We start from the raw sequence: 19,006 nt of genomic DNA on the forward strand, positions 1-19,006 counted from the left end.
TAAAGTACTGAAGTTAACATACTTGGGTACATCCAACTACTATTCTTTAATCCAGTGGTAATATGAGATAATACAGAAGTTGGGATATTTGGGGAAATTCATGTTAAAGAAGCCAAAACTCCACCTTTAAAAAAGTAGGTAAATAAAATAAAATAATACACACATTCCCAAAATTAAGAGTACTGCAACCCACTGAAACCAGAAAATCTCACAGGGCCCACCTAATCTTAAATTTTCGCTCTAGTCAAACAGAGAGCCTCATAAATTTACTTGAAAATTGCATTTAAAAAATCACTCAATGTAATGATTAATCACCTGTTTTAATTCACTTTTCATATAAATAAATACATATATATAAATGTGACTGTACATGTGAGTAATTTCAAACTGGATTTCTGTTATTAATGCGACCCACCTGCAGTACCTTTGCGGCCCTCCAGGGGGCCCCGGCCCACACTGGAGGCCTAACCCTAATCCCTCGCCCTAAGGGTAGGGTTACGAGTCCACTGAAATGCACTATCACAGAATTAAATGGCTCAGGTGGCTAAGAGCTCAGTTAGAAAAAAAGGAGGATAAAGGATTTCAGTAGATATAAAAAATAATGACATGGATACATGGATGAATAAATCGTGGATGAAGATTTTAAAAAAATAATTGAACTGTGAGAATAACAGTTAGATTGGGGGCCAAACACATTTTAGACACGCCCCTGCTCATCAGTGAAAATATAAAAGAGGGAAGGTGTAGGTCTGTTAGGTTACGTTGTGATGTGATCCTCGAGTTGGGGGACTTATGTTCATACTGGAGTGCAAAATTAAAACCAATGGAAGATGGACAAGAAAAGTTCAAAGTCATCAGGTGCTCAGTTTAGAAAAAAGAGAAAGGAAGAGGAGGAGAAACGAGCAAAAGATACAGGTAAGCAGATGTGTCATTGGATAATGGCAGGTCAGAATACTTTATTAATCCCTTTATTATGTGGGTTACAGTTGCTCCAAGAAGAAATGGTAAAAATAGTAACAGTAACAGACTAAACTCCAAACAATATGTTGCAGATTTTAATATTAATTAGTCATTGCCAATTGTTGATTTGTCCTGTTTTCATTGTATGACGAATTATGATGGCTGTTTGGTAGCCGTTTGCATACTATGCATACTCTCTCTCTTCATATATGTGTGTGTGTTTCTCTGGTGAAATTCAGTATGGTTCCGACAACAGTTTTATGTTAATGTACAATCCTTAATATGTTTTACGTGTGTGTTTGGGGGGGGGGGGGGGGGGGGGGCAGAGAGAGTGTTCGCCCAGGGCGCCAAACAGGCTAGGACCGCCACTGCGGATAGTGATAGTCGTATTTCAACTATTCTGTGAGTTTTGGAAGAAAATATAAATATTACAAAAATGTTAGGACTGCCCACAGTCCACAGAGTTGAAAGAAAATAAGGTCCAGCTGATATTCAGCTGCATGCTGACCGTAACCATGATGACTGGTTACCGCCCGTGCTTCTGCGGGAGGTAACATCCACGCAGCCCACTGAACCTCAGCTCTTCTTCTATTACTGTTGGCTCTCTGTGGCTGTAATCCTGCTGCCACGGCGAACTCGTTTTTACCCCTCTGTAATTTTCTCCCTGTCGGGTAATGCGAGCTTCAAAAGCAGTGAGGGCGCCAATTTCTATTTGCGTCTATGTGCAAAACCGTGTAAGAATGTAGTTAATGTATTTTATAAACAGGCTTCTTATTTTAAGTTATCAGTTTGAAATTTTTTTACTGTGTGTGTGTTAACTCCTAACTCCTAATGTGTTAACTCCTAATTATTATTTTATTTATTTTTTATCTCCAGGTGATCGTTTCCATCCATGCCAAAATTCAGAAATATAAGGAACGTGTTCAGGCGTCCACATCCTGAACCCTCGAAGGAATCCAGCGGGAGCATGGTGCAGATAGAGCCACAAGTTAATGGAAGCACTTGACATAAAACTGTAGTTCTGACTGAAATATAACAGAATGTAATAACAGTTGTAATAATGATATTTTAGCAGCCAGTAGAACCACCAGCATGTAAAAAAAAACAAAAAAAACAACACACACACACACACTTCCTCAGGGAAATCTTGTAGAAGCAGATCTGCCATTTCTCAGCCTGTTTTCTCTGTTTCTGTGATATGGAAACATTTAAGGGGTTAAGAAGCCTTACTTATACACACATGTACTGTACACTGGTTGCCATACACTGCCTCTGCAACTGTCAGTGTTTTTCTGTGCTTGCTACTTACTAATAAAAATATAAATACATATATATAAAGCAGAGGTAAGGAGTCAGCTTGTGTGAGCTAAGCCCATTCTTAGGAGCTCAGGGCCACTTTTCTGGTCAACCAGGTCTTATGCAAGTAGCTCAAACAGCTCTCCCAGCATGATACTACAAAAGATTTAACCAGATGTTTGTTTTTTTAAATCAGTCAAACATATCCCCATCTGTCTAAAACAACCTTCACTTTCCCTGTCAGGAATGCCAGATTGATTTCTTACTCATGCAAACCTGCACATCACGCTACATAAGAGGGTCCCATAAAATGTGACAGGGCATTTAATCATGCAGCCTTTTCCAAACCATGGACAGCTTCATGCCCTCGACTTTCCTTTGAATATGAAGCTTCAACGGGAACTCTGTTATTATAGTGAAATACTGAAATCCCAGATGGATTCCTATCGAACACAACTACCCACTCGTCTTATCATTGCCCTTCTATTCGTTATGCATTGTGTGGTTCTAAAGTCTCTGCCTTAAAGGTTGGAGGTGTCACAGTACGACTCTTTCTTAGCCTTTCAGACTTCTGGCTTCTGAGAGAAACACCACAAATCATCAATTGTAGTAACAATCTTTACTTTTTATGAAAACATGGATCAGTTTCATTGTTTCAACAGAGACACTTTAATTAGTACATTTATATAGTGTAATTACAGACACAGCGACTGGTTTCCATGTAAAGTAAATGTTTACATTGTGTACATGATGCATAAGACCGAAAGAGTCTCAGCCATCATTTGTATTTTGTAGTTAATTGGTTAACGCTAGAAACTCATCTTCTGTCGTAAAGACAATCCCAACAGGCCTTTAGATTGAAACTTTCTAGTCAAAGAGGCAGAAAGCTAAAATTTTCCTATCCAGGTAGCACCACTGGGAAAAATGAACTCAAACTGGAGTTCCATCTTTAGGAGGAGAGTCTTCTCTCATCTTGCCGTCAGTGGAGGCAGGAGGTTGACCTGAACTCTCTGCTGTGCTGTTGTGTCCAGCTCGGTCGGCACTTTGGCCCTCTGCCGAGCGGTTCATAGGTGCTTGCTTTTCATTAATCTCAAGGACAGGAGCGATCACCTCCTGGGCCTGAGGCGTCTCGCTGAGGGGCAGATTAAAACCCATTTTTCCTCCGCTGCTCGTCACCCCAGCTGGTGGGGGTGTAAGGCTCTTCGCCGCCTCCTCTCCTCGCAGCCAGTCCATCTTCTGAAGGTGCTGCTTGACGGCATCGTCGACCCGAGCGTCGATCATGGCCTCTGTCAGGACGCCGTCTTCAGAGGAATATGCTGCCGCCTGAAGGAAAACAACATTTTCATTTTGAAATTAAGATACACTCTCCAGTGGTATGACAAGGTTTCAGCTATGGAGGCAAAGATAATATGATGATTCGTACCTGCCAGGCCACACCCAGCTTGGAGATCTCTCGTCCAGACATGCCCTCTGTCCGCTTCGCTATCTCAGAGCACTTTTTCCCGTAGTCAAACTGCGCCAGCTTCAGCCTCCTGTAAACACAAAGCAGAATAAGACCATGAAAAGGCCATGAAGGAAATTTCCACTGTTACACAGTATAGTGTTCCTACACTGGTGGACATGCTAGAAACACCTCCAGTATAAGGCATCTTACTCTGAATCAGATGGCTCAACTGGCTCTTTTTAATGTGGAGGAGTAGCCGCTCTACTCGGATCCTCTCCGGAATGATCAAGCTCCTAACCCCAACTATAAGACAGCCACGCCACCCTTTGGAGGAAGATAATTTCTGCTGTTTGTAATAGGTGAGGTAACCTGACAGCTTCGTTTTCACGCTCTGTTCTCTCTCATCACCGACATGCTACTAGGAGACTTGTCTATTGCCACTTTAACAGCTCTATTCTTGTGTACTCACTGTCTCCCTCCAGTGGCCGGCTCCAGCACATATTTGTCAAAGTATAACCGCACCAGCCTCTCCCGCTCCTCAAGACCCGGCAGCGCAAAATTCACTATTTCATCTATACGGTCATTTATGGCCCAGTCAAACTGCTCCGGCTGGTTACTGGCCAGCACCAACATAAACCTGCATAAAAACACACACACAAAAACACAAGAGTCAAGCAGCTTAATAAAAGGTAGGAAGTAAATCACAGTGGTTAAGAAAGTTCAGTTGTAAACATGTGAAATAGATTCTTACTTGTTGCTCTGTTCTCCAGTGCGATATAAAAAGGCATTGAGAGTGGCTCTGAGGTCTTCACTGATTTTCTCCTATTGTAAAAACAAAATAAGGCAATGAACAGTTGCTTCTTTCTTATGTAACCGGCAGGTTTTTTGAGTAATGAAATAAACGCAGACTTACGGTGGCCCTCTTGCGGAGGAATGCGTCGGCTTCATCAACAAACAGCAGCAGCCTGTGATTGGAAACATGGCAGAAAGGACATGTTTTGCTACATCTGGTGCACTTCGTGATATTGGTGCAAATATAATAACAAATATGTTAGGTGACATATTTTGAGCATCATACCCGCGTCGACTCGTGTTGGCCCAATCAAACACTTTGTGCATGGCGGTGACACCATCGCGGCCCATTGGTGCTACATCACCACCGGTCATAATGGCGTAATCCATCCCAGAATGCACTGCCAGCTTCTACTCCACATACACAGAAATCCTCCAGTCAGACAAAGCACTGGTTTATATTTTTGGACACCTGAGCATGCTTTAGCTCTCTGGCGTACCTTAGCGAACAGCGTTTTGCCCGTCCCCGGAGGACCGTACATGAGGATGTTCCTGTACAGGCCGTTGTTCTGCCTTGTGTTTCTTGTTGCTATGGCAATGTCACGCACACGCTCCTCCAGGGAAGGCTAAGAGATGGGAAAGTGTTGTTATTTCAAGTTGAGACAAAACGGCAATGATTTGCACTTTTATACCACATGTCCACTTACACTGAGCACAACTCCCTCCAGGGCATCCTGAGGTTTACTCTTCAGCCGCTTGGTCGTCTAAATAATTTCAAAGCAGTTATAAGTACAACAAACTCTGCAGCTTAAAAATAGCAAAATTATGAATTCATCATTAGCTACCTTGACTGGATGCTTGACTGCCTCTGCGACAGTGAATCGGGAAGTTTCCCGGACTAGTGACGGCTTTCCGAGCCTGGCCTCGATGTAACGTCCGGCCACTGCTGTTGCATTTCGAGCTGAATACACTCCCACAGCCAAGAGGGTCAACCCTGCCACCTGGGGAAGAGAGGAAACCATTATAGATCAGGAGACTAAATTCACACTCCATTATGAGCAATGATAAGCAGAGCATTTTTTTTTCCCAGAAGATAATATTTATAGTTGAGGTAACATCTGGGATATAAGATCTTCATAGTTATAGCCAAAAACAATTTGAAAAAATACCTTTAAGATAGAGTTTCTGAGAATGGAAGTGTTTGAAAACCCACAGGTGTCATAAAAGCAGTATTTGCTTTGATGTATATACAACGGAGTAAAAGGACACAGTCAATTGAAATGTTTAGCACATCTGTGAATGCATACATGTTGGGCCTTTTAATGCTGCGTTCCAGATTAAATTAGAAATCTGTATTTACGAGTTTCCAGTCAAAATCTTCATCTGGAATAACCCCTAAACTTGGATTTCCAACTCAGAAAGTTGGAGCAGCCCCATGAATGAGTTTACCACCAGAGATGTTGGCAGTGAACATAAACGGTAGTAAAACTGTAAAAGGTGTAACGTGTACTGCCACTGTTATGTATTCGGGGCATGGCATATAATTCACAGACCAGGCTCTATCCATGCACGTGCTGCAGCAGCATTTCAAAGCACACACACACAAAAAGGTATTGCTCTGTTTTGCCATCTTGCTAAGAAGCAAAACAAATCCTGTTTGTCTGACTTCGACAGAAACATTAATGTTTGATTTATGTTACTTGAACACAGCATAACTAACTGTGCTTTAGTGTACTCCTTAGGCATATTCATGTTTGTTTTCATTGGAATTTCAGTGACAAATTCTCCCTTGAATGGGAGCAGAGTGTCTCACCGTGGCAGTCACTTTGTCCCAGTCTGACACAAAGGCCCTGAATCCTTCTCCAAACACAGCACCTGCAGTCCTGAAAGCAAACACGTGTTAACTGTGAGCACGCCTTTAAGAGTCTGTCACAATGCCCATGTTGACACTGTTAAACATTTACTGAACTTAAGCTGTTTTCATGCATGAACTCCAGAAAATGGAGGAAAATTTGCTTCTCTCACAATCAGCACACAGCAGGACAAAGTCAGCATCAGTGAAATTTGCGCTACTGTAAATACTCTGTTTGGTTTGGATGAGGGTGCTACTCGAGTAGAGCGTGCAGGAAGCAGGAACGTTGACTGTATAAAAGACAGACGCAGCTTCTAACTTTGAAAAAGACATTAAATCTGCATTCTTTTAACAGCCAGCAGGTTGCAAAGGGATTTCCAGCTGTACTGAAGTTTTGCGATCGATCGATAGATAGATATAAAAAATAAATAAATACATTTACTCAGGTTATCAAGGTTACGCACAATGTCCTTGTTTTAAAAACAAAAAACAAAGATGGCGACCGGGTCTTCTGAGTCAAACAGATAAGTCGATCTTTTATACAGTCTGCAGATGTGATACAGGCGGCCGCACGCTAGCAGTGAATTCATTTAAACTCCTTTCACATAAGTACAATTGGACTTTACACACACAAGCTGACATATTAAAGACAATTTAATGCCCAATCCAGCCGTGTCAGACATTTGTGTGCTCGCGTACAGCTCAGTCGAGTAAATTCTATAAAAGCTCAGGGCTGCAGCTCAGGTGCGAAAATGCTTTTAGAAGAAACTGCATTAAAAAACAATTATTATCATTCATGACCTTAAAAACCAGCGATACACCATTATAAACAGCTCAGAGCAAAACAATTTACTTTATGGACTCCAGAACGGTCTGTCGGTGTTCTGCAGCCTTCAGGCGGATCTGCTCTCGGATTATATCGGCGTTTTCCCTCTCAACTTTGGCTCGAGCTTTGGACTCTGCCTCAATACGAAGCAGCTCATTCTTGTGTCTCAGCTCCATCTCGTGCTCTATGGTCGCTAAACAACAAAGAGGAAAAAACAAAAACATAAACCTCAGCTCATCGTGTCAAACATTTAAAAGCATCCCATCAATAACCGCGCTCGTTTCTTTACCTTTCCTCATGGCCTCCTGCTTCTGTACAGACTCCTCCTGTTTGCGAAGGCTCTCTTCATTCATGGCTTGCTGTTAATTAAACAAGCACAAGACATTTAGTACTGTATCCCACTTCACAGCACGTTACAGCTGGAGTTGGAGGTTAACAACTCACCTGTTGCCTCAGTTGGTCCTCATATCGCTGCCTGGCCAGCTTGTCTTGGTATTGAGCTCGCTGATGGGACACAACCACAAAAACACAATTTGGTACAATTCACTGCTGTAATACTCACAGTGCTCTTCCCTCTAAAGAAAAAGAAAAGAAGCTCATGTTTTCCCCTCTTACAGCTTGATGCTGCTTGCTCTCCTCATTGAGAGTTTTCCTCCTCTCTTCAGCTTGGATGCGTATCTGGTCGCCTTTGAGCTGTTCGACTGCTGCTTCATATTCCTAAAGCGTGAGGTGAGAGCACAACTGGGTCATTGGAGAACAGCGACAATTCATCGCAGCACAGAACACAGATGCCACCAAAGTCCTCGAGTATCAAAGGAGCAAGAATACCTACTTAAATAGAGCACGGCTGTTATAACGCCCAATCAGATGACTTCAGATCCAGTTCGAGACTACTCTTCTAGTCATCACATTGAAACATCTCATCTTTATGGTCTCACCTGCTATCTCTGATGCCTGCTCTGTGCTGGTCTCCCTGCCTTATTCCACCTATACATACTCAGGAAGGTCATTACAGTGGTGCTTACTCATCTTTGTAAATATCTGAGTCAAGTTCTTATACAGTACTGTGTAAAAGTCTTAAGCCAACATCACACAGTTCTTTGTATTTTGCTAGGAAAAGTGCAGTACGGTAATTCACTGTAACATGCAAACATACAGAGTGTGTGCATGCTATGGCACAGCCTCCATCATGTTATATATTCACTGTTGTTAATCTCTCCTGACCTTCTCCATACCCATTGACTCATGCTGTAATATGCCAAGCTTTCAGCTAATAGCTCTTTAGGAATCACCTCAACGATGCAAACAATAAATACCATTTAATGCATGTAAGCTGTGAGTAACTTCAAATTAGTTATTTGGCAAGTTGTACAAGGACTGATTTTAAAATGAGTGAAAAAGCAGCCTCTGACAGAGCTTTGGAAAGCCCGGAGAACTTTTGATAAAGACCACTTCTGAAAAATACGGCTACTGCGGCTTCATCTAATGCAGGTCTATAATACCTAGGAATTATCAAGCTGATAGAAACGGACTGATGTACCCGGTGTCCTGCTGCACCCGGTGTCCTGCTGCAGATGCAGAGTGATCCACTGCTCTGCTTTTATTTTTATTAACAGATTTTCTTTTTCATTTTTTTACTTGTGTGACTTATCTTCTGGTTGTGTTGCTTCTTGGTTTAACATTTGTGTGATGAACACATTTTTTTGAAGTACATAGTGAGTAAAGGTATTCACTGTACCTTCATCTTACTCTGGTGTTCCAGCTGAGTGGTATTCTCCTGCATTCGAGCAAGCTCCAGAGCTTCTTTGGCATGTCCTACACACACGCACACACACACACACGCACACACACACACACACAGATGAAGATGCATGTAGTTGCTTCAAAGCGTTATGTTTGTGAGGCCTGCTGTCTTTGCTGATCCCTGTGACTGACTGTATCCACCTTTGAGTCTTAACTACCAAACAACAGCCCTGAATGAATGAATGAATGAAATCATTATCAATAATCAAATAATAGTATGTGTTGCATCGTTGCACACGTGTGTGTGTGTTAGAGGGTGAGGTCTGGATGTTCTGAGCCGGACTGCAACGTCCGTGACCTTTGAACTCTGTTCTCTCTCTAGATGAAGGTGGATGCAGCTCAGTTCCGTAAGCCTAACTTCACGTGAGTTAAACCTTTAGTATTTATACCGGTGCTGGATGTCGGTGAGGGCCTCTTCAGCTACACTGAGGCGACCACCACCATCACCGTGAGCCAGAGAGCAGCAGATGCTGGTGTAGCTCTGCTCTCCAACAGCAGCCGTGTTTGTATAATCTGTACACACCTCCTCTAAGGAGACCCACCCGAAGCCCTTGAATACTTACGGGACATGTCGAGCTCCTTAGCCGCCTGAGCAGCCCGCTCCAGCCCGGTGGGATCGAAGTTGCTCCATTTGTCCTTGGGTTTATCTCCACCGCCGCTGGAGCCCCCGGCCGGCGGAGGTGGCGGCGGTGGAGGCTGTGCCGGTAAACCGGGAGGCACCTCCGGCTGTCCCTTGTTCAGGCCGAACAGCCACGACATTTCGCCGAGAACAAATAAAGCACCGTTAAACCGGTTCTGTTGGACAGAGGATAGCAGCCGCAGGTCTGTCACTACGCTTCCTCCACACGTGTGTCACGCCGAAAGCTTCTGCGCATGCGCACCAAACAGCTCAAGGTTTAGCTGAATAATCGCAGCCAGGATTGGCTCAGAACAAGTACTTCTCCTTCTGATTGGCGCTCAACGTAGTAGTCCTCAGCAGAGGTCATTGACGTAGCCCCGCCCACACTCGATACGGTAGCCCCGAAGGATCATAAAGCATACAATTCACTCGAAAGGACGTTTACCCCGGTTTCATCAGGCTGTTTCTGTTTTTGAAAGTCATTGAAGTGTCAGAGGATTGTTTCCAGGTTTTCTATATCAAATCTATTTTTGATTTACTTAAACTTCAAATCTAAAAATTTAAAGCAAACACTCTGCACTGAAAACAATCTCCTCACTTCAGTTTTAACCTTCTGTTTTCCAACAACTTCATGCTCCAGAGCAAGAGTGGGCAATTTATGTTCCCAAGGGGCTACATGAGAAGCTGCTGTGCAGGCCCACACCAATAAGTTGTAAGAAGATAAAATAAATATTGAGCAGAACCGAGTTCAGCTTATTGTTGATCAGGACAAAAGTAAATAAAATCCTTAAAATAAAAAAAATCTGACGAAAGACAGCAAACCAGAATATATATCAAAAATGTTTAATGAGCTAAACATTTAGAGGACAACCGACCCACAAAAGGTGGTAAAACACATATTTACACAGAAACAAAAAAAGGCCAACCTTAAAAAACAAACAAAAAGAAAAACTTTTAGTCATAACTCAAGGTTGCATATGATAAACAGGTTTATGGAAATGATAACAAGACCATGTGTGAAGACACTGGAGGTAATCAGGAGGTGACACCACATGTTGGCAACACATTCCTGTTTTAGGAAGTTTAAGTTTACCTCCTGCCAGGGATTCTGTGCAGCCATTGATAAATACCAGTGAAAGTTGGATTTACGGGTTTTATACATGAAGTTCGTATGAAGAACACAATCAGAGATACTGATCTCGAAGTTCAGGAGTCAAAATACTGCACACATAATGATCTGTGCTGCTGTAGGCAAGTTTACTTCAGGAATGATACACTGTTGGTACTATTTTAAAAATCTCTCCAAAAATCATTTCTACGAGAGACCAGTGGAAAGCTCGTTAACATGAGACTCCTTATTGACTTGTTCAAATATAAAACCAACAAGAAGCACAGGACCAGCAGAAGTGTCACAAAACCGATTACTTTTTGATCGGCCTGTAAAATTCCTGTTTTTCCCCAAACAGACAACCTGTGTTACAGCTCGAATTCAAGCCGGATCTCTGATCGAGCGATCATGAATCACCACACACAAATGCAATTCTTTAAACGAATCATACAAGAAACACATTTTGATGAAATCCTAAAATGAGGTGTCTGTGTCAGTTCAATTTTTTTTTTTTTTTTTTTTAAATAAACGCTGTTCTTTAACCCCCCCGCCCCCCCAAAAAAACAATCATTTATCCATAACTGTGGCAAGTCCTTTACTGCAGCATAACTACACGGGAGAGCACACCAGAAGGCTCTTTGCCGTCACCCAGTGCTGCCCTGAAGCCTTCTTGTTGCCGAGCCCTTGCCAGTTTTGCAAGTGAGAGGAACGACCGAGGCTCTGTAACGGCCAGATCACTGATGACGCGACGGTTGAGCTGGACGCTGCTCTATATGGTGAGAAAAAGGAAGAGTGAGCCAACAGAATTTTTAAAAATACATGAGCTGCAAAACTATCTAGTAAAGCCAACCTTAGTCAGATTGTGCATGAGGGCGGGATATTTCATGCCGTGCTCTCGTGTTGCTGCAGCAATCCGTGAGATCCAGAGCTGATGAATCAAGGGGACAACACACAGGATCAATTATACTGAAGCAAACTGATTTCTAATCTTACACACACACCAATCAGCTGCAATATTAAATCCAAAGAGAGGAAGTGAACAACATCCTGTTATACTGCAAAGTTCTGCTGGGAAGTGCACAGCAGTGGCCTCACCCAGCCAGAGAACACCCCCCAACACACTACAAAAATTGCTCAGGAACAGCTCGATGATCAGGACAAAGAGCCCAAAGTGCTGACCTGACTTCAAATTCTCCCAATTTAATCAAAATAAGTCAGCAGCATGGAGCAGAACTGAGGTTTTAGAATAGAATAGAATAGAATAGAATGACTTTATTGTCATTATACAGATGTACAATGACATACATGGGGGGGGGGGGGGGGGGGGGTGCACAGTTTCTGCAGCACTATATGCATATGAGCAGTATTTACAGGAAAAAATATAAAGTGTACAAAAATACAATCTGGTAAAAAAAATAAATAGTGTTATGTATATACAGTTTGGGTTATTGCACAGTGGTGGTTTATCCTTGAAATGGGGGGTGGAACTGTGTTTATCAGTGTATGTGTGGACATGGAAGGAGTGCTTCCAAGTTGTTCACACCAAATTCTGACCCTACCATCCAAATGTCATGGCAGAATTCAAGATGCATCAGACCAGGTGTTTTTGATCTTCTGCAGTGAAATTTTGCTGAACCTGTGCAAATTATAGTCTCAGTTTCTTGCTCTTAGTGGACAGGACCCCCTGTGGTCGTCTTCATTTAGATATCCTCTAACCCTTAATTGTAATGCGAGGTGATTTTAGTTAATCTCGCCTTCCTATCACCTCAGGCGAAGGACTTTCACACAGAGAACTGCCGCTCACTGCATTGTTTCCTCTTGGGTTTTTTTGGACCCTTTTCTGTAAACCCTAGAGATGGTTGTGTTGGAAAATCCCAGCAGCTCAACTGAAATATTCAGACCAGCCTGTCTGGCACAAAACGCCACAACATGTTTAAAGTCACTGAAATCACCCTCCTTCATCCATTCTGATGTTCAGTGTGAACCTGAGCTGGTCATCTTCACCATGTCAAGACACCTGAATGTACTGGTTTGCTGTCAAGTGATCGGCTTACTAATATTTTGCGTTAACAAGCTGTTGAACAGGTGTCCCTAATGAAGTGGCCTGTTAGTAATGTAGACACTGCTGCGGAACTAGCCCAAAGCTTTATTTTCTATTTAATTATTATATAGCGGACTAATGGAGTGAAAATATCAAGTATTTGATTAAACCGACCAAAAAATAAAGAAAATATAACCAGTTATCTAAACAACATGCTTTAATTTAGACATCTTGTGGTGCACCTGATTTATCTTGGGGATCCTTTAGGTGGTCATGACGCCAGTCAGGAATCATTTGATAAGCAAAAAGCAATCATTAGTGTTTGTTTTAAATATATTTGCACCCAGAATCTGCTGAAAAGTCTATTACTTAGACTACGATTGCTACTATCAGGAAAAAAATCCAAATGCCATGCAGTAATATTTGGGTCTTCTTACCGTCCTCATGTTGCGCTTCTTAAGTTTCCGAGCTTTGGTGGCGTACACGAACGCCCTCCTGACAGCCAGCACGGCCAGGCTGTAGCAGCGGTTCTTCCTGCCTCTGAAGTGCTGTTGGAAGAAATGACAGAGACGTGACAACAACACTTGTTACAAGTCTTTAACACGACGAGGATGCAATAAACAAAACACCACAGCTTCTACAAACATCATGAATGAGCTCTAGCAGCTATCACTCCAGGAAATAGCAATAGACGTACCCGTGCATGCTTGAGGACCTCCTGGACCTTCCAGTATCTGTCGGGTCCTCGGCTTCTGATCCAACAAGACAGCGTCAAAAACACCATTTCAGTCCCCCCGTCACCTCACCGCAGTGTCCACTTTCAAACGAATAAACACGTAATAAGTGACCTCCAACCAAGCACTCTCGGTGTTATGAGAGCTCAATAACTCCGCACGCCGTACGTCGACAAACCGAGGCGCATTCTGGGTACGTTCAATTTAAAATTCTGTCAGAGGCGGCGCGCGGGCTAATTTAACACAAACAACTTCATCAATTGCACCAGACGGCTACGGTTCACAAAACAAAAACAAAACAAAAGTCTGAAAATAAGATGTCAAACATTAGATTACAGATCCGTAAAAATACACACTTTCTAAAGGACGTGTTTGCGTCAGTGCGAAACACGTCGGTGTACAAAGCAAACGCACCCACTGAGTTGAATGCTGGGCTAGCGAGCTGCGGAGGTCAAAGGAGAGACCATTCAAAATGTCGGTCGCCAGTTTTACGTCCTTGACTCGGTGCGGTGTTTTGGCATTCCGCTCTCCCGCAGGACTCTTGGTATGTTGACGGTTATTATGGAAAAGTAAATAGTTTCATCGTGAACCGCTGCTGTCATCAGCCGGCCCGGTGTCAGCGTTTAGACCGGTTACAGCTCTCTACGTGAGGGTTCCGTCTATGTTCTGAAGTCCGGGTTACATAGTGTAGTTGTTAGCTAAACTTAAGTTAATTATGGTTCGGCTGGTTAACGCTAAATGTGTTGGAATGTATGTCTAACACTAAAAGTAAATAATAATAGAGCTTTGTGCAGAAAAATATATTAAAAAAGATAATCCGAAAAAAATGATGGCATTATTCTATTGCAATGAAGTTTGTGTTTTATGAAACCATGTCTGACAGCTATTAATACAGGATATTTATTGGTATTGATTAAAGGTTATTTAGACAACGCTAAATTTAGTGATTGGAGCAGGTACTTCATCCTGGTCATGATTGAAGAGGACTTCGGGCGATCGTGGCTCAAGAGTTGGGAGTTCGCCTTGTAATCGGAAGTTTGCCGGTTCGAGCCCCGGCTTGGACAGTCTGTGTGTGTGTTTGTTTGTTTGAAATTATTATTATATTTGATTTCTCGCCTGTCTTCCCTGTGATCAGGCGGTACGGTATGCACAGACAGCAGCAGCTCCAGCAGGGCAGCCCAGGGTAAAGAAGTTCCAGGTGTACAGATGGGATCCAGAAACTCCAGGGGACAAACCCCGAATGCAGACCTATGAGATTGACCTCAACACGTGAGTGTCATAGATTTGGACATCTGGCATCCAGGCAGAGCAATTTCCTGTCATTGATTAGAGAAAGTTTTATTAAAACCCAACAGTCCAGCAGCTTTCCATTTTAGCCCAGATATCCCAGCAGAGTCTTCATTTTTCACAGGTTAGGATGTTTGTTGGTTAGGATGTTGCTGAGAATATATTCGGGTCTAAACAAAGGGCATTGTTAATGGCCTAACTAATGCTTTCTGGTGGCTTCAGTAACAGTAACAGGTGGCCCTGACAGCCGGGCATATTTTCAGTCCTCTTCCTTCACCTGTTCTCTAATCAGCTTTATTAAACTCTCTCAGCTCATGTTTGTCAGCGTGACACTGCTCAATGCTGAGTAATGCTGCTCAGCCGTATGATCTGTCTGGGTTTCAGCTGATCAAGTAAACACATCAGACAAGCTGCTTTGACAATTTCATGTTACAGATTTTTTTTTTTTTTTTTAACTTACTGTGTTTTTGTTTGTTTTTTTCATCCAGCTGTGGCCCAATGGTTCTCGATGTGCTCATTAAGATCAAGAATGAGATTGACCCCACTCTGACATTTCGTCGCTCCTGCAGAGAAGGTCAGTAACACAGGGGCTGGAGTTGCACCTTTAAAAGGGGTTTACAGAGTCTAGAGCACCTGAGTCAAAGCTTTTATACTCTTGAAGACTGACAAAGCCCATCTTTAAGAAGCCCATCTTTTCAGCTCAAAGTAAGAAGTGCAAAACCCCCCAAAAAACATTAACGGTAAAAACGAAATACAGTATGAAAAGCAGAGACAGCATTGTCATTGTTTTTATTACTCAGTTTCACTGTTTGGTTGACGAGCAGCAACACCACAAGCAAGAGTTGCACACAGACCGGTTGTACCACATCTGTTGTTGTCCTCAAAAGTTAAATGTCAATAATAAATGTTGTTATTATAATTTTTATTCTGCTTTAACCAGGTATTTGTGGGTCCTGTGCGATGAACATCAATGGAGGAAACACACTCGCCTGCCTCAACAAGATCGACTCCAGCCTCAGCAAGCCGACTAAGATTTACCCTCTGCCACACATGTACGTCGTCAAGGACCTGGTACCTGTAAGTCAGCTTCACCGAACATCTGTGAACATCTGGAACGAAGCATTTACTTCACAGTCCTCTTTTATAAGCTAGCACAGCCATCACATTATCACACACAAGTGCTAAGAGTTTAAAGTCATTAACAGCTGGTTGCTTTTTTTATTTTGCATGTGCAAAATTTAGTGTTGCAATAACAAATGTTACACTGTTTTGTTTTTAACAGTGAAAAAACACATTAGCATTCATGAAAACCGTTACATTTTTCTTTATTCGTTTTATTTCCAACCTTTTTTAAGCCAGATCTAATGAATCAGATGCGTGGATGTCTTTTTAGGAGTGTTGGTGCTGTAGATTATGTGATGCGGATGTTCCTGATTCTTAATTTTCTAGATGATTAAACAGGAGAAGGAGAAATCAATCAGACTGTTCTAAAAATCAGAAACACTCAAGAGATTAATAAAGGGGCTGAATTTGCATTGTCTGACATTTCGTCTTTCTTGTTAACACCTTCCCAACACAGAGAGGAGGAGGGATGGAGAGGGGTGGTTCTTGTTTGTCGGGTGGCTGGATGAATGTAAAACCCTGCTGTTAACCAGCGACGTGCACAAATAAAATCTGAATAATTTGTTTAACCAACTAGTGTTTCTGCCGCCAGCTAGCAAGGACAGCAATGCTTAATTGTGTGGTCGACTAATCCTGGGCATCCCTTTTTAATGATCAGTAGACCCAACTGTTAAATGTTGCTTTGAACTGATTGGGTGTGAAGAAGCTACTGCTCACTGCTTCTCTGTGGAAGCTAAAAGCCAGCAAAATGTAAATTGAGGCAGATTTTGTTTAATAATAGCAGATCAGTTTGGGGTTTTTTTTAGGGTTTTTTTAGCATTTGAACGTAAGGCTGCTTGATTACAGCAATAAATCATAATTGCACATTCATATTGTTTAAGATCTTCAATGATTATTAAAGATGATAGACTTAGAAAAAGTTTAAATAAATAGGAAAATAAAAATTAGGCTGATAATAAACGTTTTATTGGTCTTATCTTGCTATAATAGTCACTGGAAGCCAAAATTATAATTACAATAAAATGTGAGTGATTCGCACACATACTTCCACACGTGGATTGGAGGAGCCTGAGATCGATCAGCTGATCCATTTGATTGGTAGTCGACCACCTCTATCATCTGAGCCGCAGCCACCTGAGTAGACAGTTCAGTTTGGTGGATTCATTAGTGTAGCAATGTGTTTGCAGGACATGAGTAACTTCTACGCCCAGTACAAGTCCATCGAACCCTACCTGAAGAAGAAGGATGAGTCCAAGGAAGGGAAGGAACAGTACCTGCAGTCTGTGGAGGACCGGCAGAAGCTGGTACATTTGTCTTTGTTTGTTTTTTCACTGTCCCATAACATTCAGGCTTCCAGCACATTAAGGAAACATATCTTTACTTGCTTCTCTCCCATGTAGGACGGGCTGTATGAGTGTATTCTGTGCGCCTGTTGCAGCACCAGCTGCCCAAGTTACTGGTGGAACGGAGACAAATACCTCGGGCCTGCTGTGCTCATGCAGGTGTGTGTTTGAGCACTTTAATATGCAGGATGGTCTGTTATAGTCTGAATCAGCAAGGCTGTGTAGTAAACCTTTGTCGTGTTTCAGGCGTACCGCTGGATGATTGACTCACGAGACGAGTACACAGAAGAACGGTTGTCCAAGCTGCAGGATCCTTTCTCGCTCTACCGTTGCCACACCATCATGAACTGCACCAAGACCTGTCCCAAGGTAAGCTCTCTGCACTGCTGACACTTCAGGTACATCTGAGCAGCTTCGTACAGAGTCTACTCAGATGTGTGAATAAGCTTTTGTGTTTTCTGTGCTCTTCCTGTCAGGGCCTGAACCCAGGAAAAGCTATCGCTGAGATCAAGAAGATGATGGCCACATACAAGAAGAAGACAGCAGCTGCTGTCTGAAACCTCATTTATCCTCTGGATCTTCTTATCCCTCCATGACTAAGTTATATAATGATCAAAAAATGCTTCTTCAGGTCTGTTGGGCCAGTGCACCATGTATCACCACCACCACCACCACGACATCCTGCAGTCAGCTGTAGCAGAAGTGTGTGTGTGTGTGGTTGGAGAACTTGGTGTGACATAAACACACATGTACAGTATGAAGGAGAGAGAGCGTCTGAGTCTTACATGTACCATAAAATAGGTGTTTATCTCCAACTCTACTGTGTGTTTGTGTACTTGATGCTGCAGAGTAAAATCCAGGCATTTCTTTGTGTGTCTTTTAGCTCGTTGCTGTTCATGTTAGCAGCTGGTTCACAGGCACGTTCCCTCAGATCTTCCAGCAAACTGACATCAGTCTTTGTTTTGATGGAAATAAATAAGTTTAAATTCTGGTTGCGGTCTTTCACTTGTGATTATTTCTCCTGTCATCCTACTACGTTGACTCGGTGTCCTCTGGGTGTCACTGTTGAGCAGAGCCAAATGAGTTGAACCATCTGAAGCATTTCAAAGCTTTTTCAACCAGCAATAAAACTCTTATTGTATGTTGACTGTAATTAAAGGGGAACTAAAATCCTGCTTTATGTTGTAAAATGGAGTTTGTCATCTGTACAGCAGACTAATCTCTGGAGGACTCAATGCAGAGCTTTGCTTTCAGTGCTGTGGGTATGTACAGAGACAGAAAACGCTATCGCTGCCCACAAACCTCATTTTAAAATTAATTTTGGCATAAACTGGAGTTTATTTACACAAGAAAGGAGTTCAGCTTTATAAAGTGCAAATTCATACAATGTGATATTAGAGTGAAACCCCAACAAGCCTCTGGCAGCCATCTGGAAGAGACCAGCTGTGGGATGATGGGACAGAGAAGAAACAAACTGTGGGAGAGAGAAGAAGAAAAAAAGTGGAGTAGAGTGCATCATGGGAAGTCTGCCAGCAGCCTGAGCCTATCGCAGCAGCAGGGTCCCCTGATCGAGCCCTGACTTTACCAAAAAGCTTAAAATCTAAAAATTTAGAGGGGGTCTGTCTCCCAAAACCAAGCTGGGAGCTGATTTCACAGAAGAATGACCTTAAAGCTGAAGGCTCTGCCACAATTAAGCCTGCAGTCTGGGAGCGATCTACGAGGTCTTTAAGATGTGATGAGGCCTGATTATTTAAAAACTTTCTATGTGTACAGAATTTA

The 19,006-nt window shown here is 42.5% G+C and overlaps 3 protein-coding genes across 3 annotated transcripts; 1 reads left to right on the plus strand and 2 right to left on the minus strand.

Annotated features, from left to right (window-relative positions):
- Positions 1–3,000: 3,000 nt before the first annotated feature.
- Positions 3,001–9,819, minus strand: atad3 (ATPase family AAA domain containing 3). Its single transcript, XM_085354204.1, has 16 exons — positions 9,537–9,819; positions 8,909–8,985; positions 7,786–7,887; positions 7,615–7,674; positions 7,460–7,529; positions 7,198–7,363; positions 6,306–6,375; positions 5,338–5,493; positions 5,200–5,256; positions 4,993–5,118; positions 4,779–4,903; positions 4,614–4,665; positions 4,452–4,522; positions 4,170–4,337; positions 3,680–3,788; positions 3,001–3,579 (listed from the first exon to the last, which is right to left on the minus strand). Exons 1-16 carry the CDS (start codon positions 9,730–9,732, stop codon positions 3,187–3,189), a joined length of 1,998 nt encoding a protein of 665 aa, XP_085210330.1. The 5' UTR covers positions 9,733–9,819; the 3' UTR covers positions 3,001–3,186.
- A 1,472-nt stretch (positions 9,820–11,291) lies between these two features.
- mrpl20 (mitochondrial ribosomal protein L20) lies at positions 11,292–13,604 on the minus strand. Its single transcript, XM_085354205.1, has 4 exons — positions 13,439–13,604; positions 13,179–13,289; positions 11,551–11,628; positions 11,292–11,469 (listed from the first exon to the last, which is right to left on the minus strand). Exons 1-4 carry the CDS (start codon positions 13,523–13,525, stop codon positions 11,296–11,298), a joined length of 450 nt encoding a protein of 149 aa, XP_085210331.1. The 5' UTR covers positions 13,526–13,604; the 3' UTR covers positions 11,292–11,295.
- A 312-nt stretch (positions 13,605–13,916) lies between these two features.
- Positions 13,917–18,199, plus strand: sdhb (succinate dehydrogenase complex, subunit B, iron sulfur (Ip)). The gene is made up of 8 exons (XM_085354206.1): positions 13,917–14,019; positions 14,611–14,744; positions 15,251–15,336; positions 15,703–15,839; positions 17,072–17,188; positions 17,285–17,386; positions 17,474–17,596; positions 17,704–18,199. Exons 1-8 carry the CDS (start codon positions 13,948–13,950, stop codon positions 17,782–17,784), a joined length of 852 nt encoding a protein of 283 aa, XP_085210332.1. The 5' UTR covers positions 13,917–13,947; the 3' UTR covers positions 17,785–18,199.
- The last annotated feature ends 807 nt before the right edge of the window (positions 18,200–19,006 follow it).

The sequence above is a fragment of the Diplotaxodon limnothrissa genome, linkage group LG5 (genome assembly GCF_057381915.1).
Source record: "Diplotaxodon limnothrissa isolate DT_005_m linkage group LG5, D_limnothrissa_male_GT1.1, whole genome shotgun sequence".
NCBI classification, from domain to species: Eukaryota; Metazoa; Chordata; class Actinopteri; order Cichliformes; family Cichlidae; genus Diplotaxodon; species Diplotaxodon limnothrissa.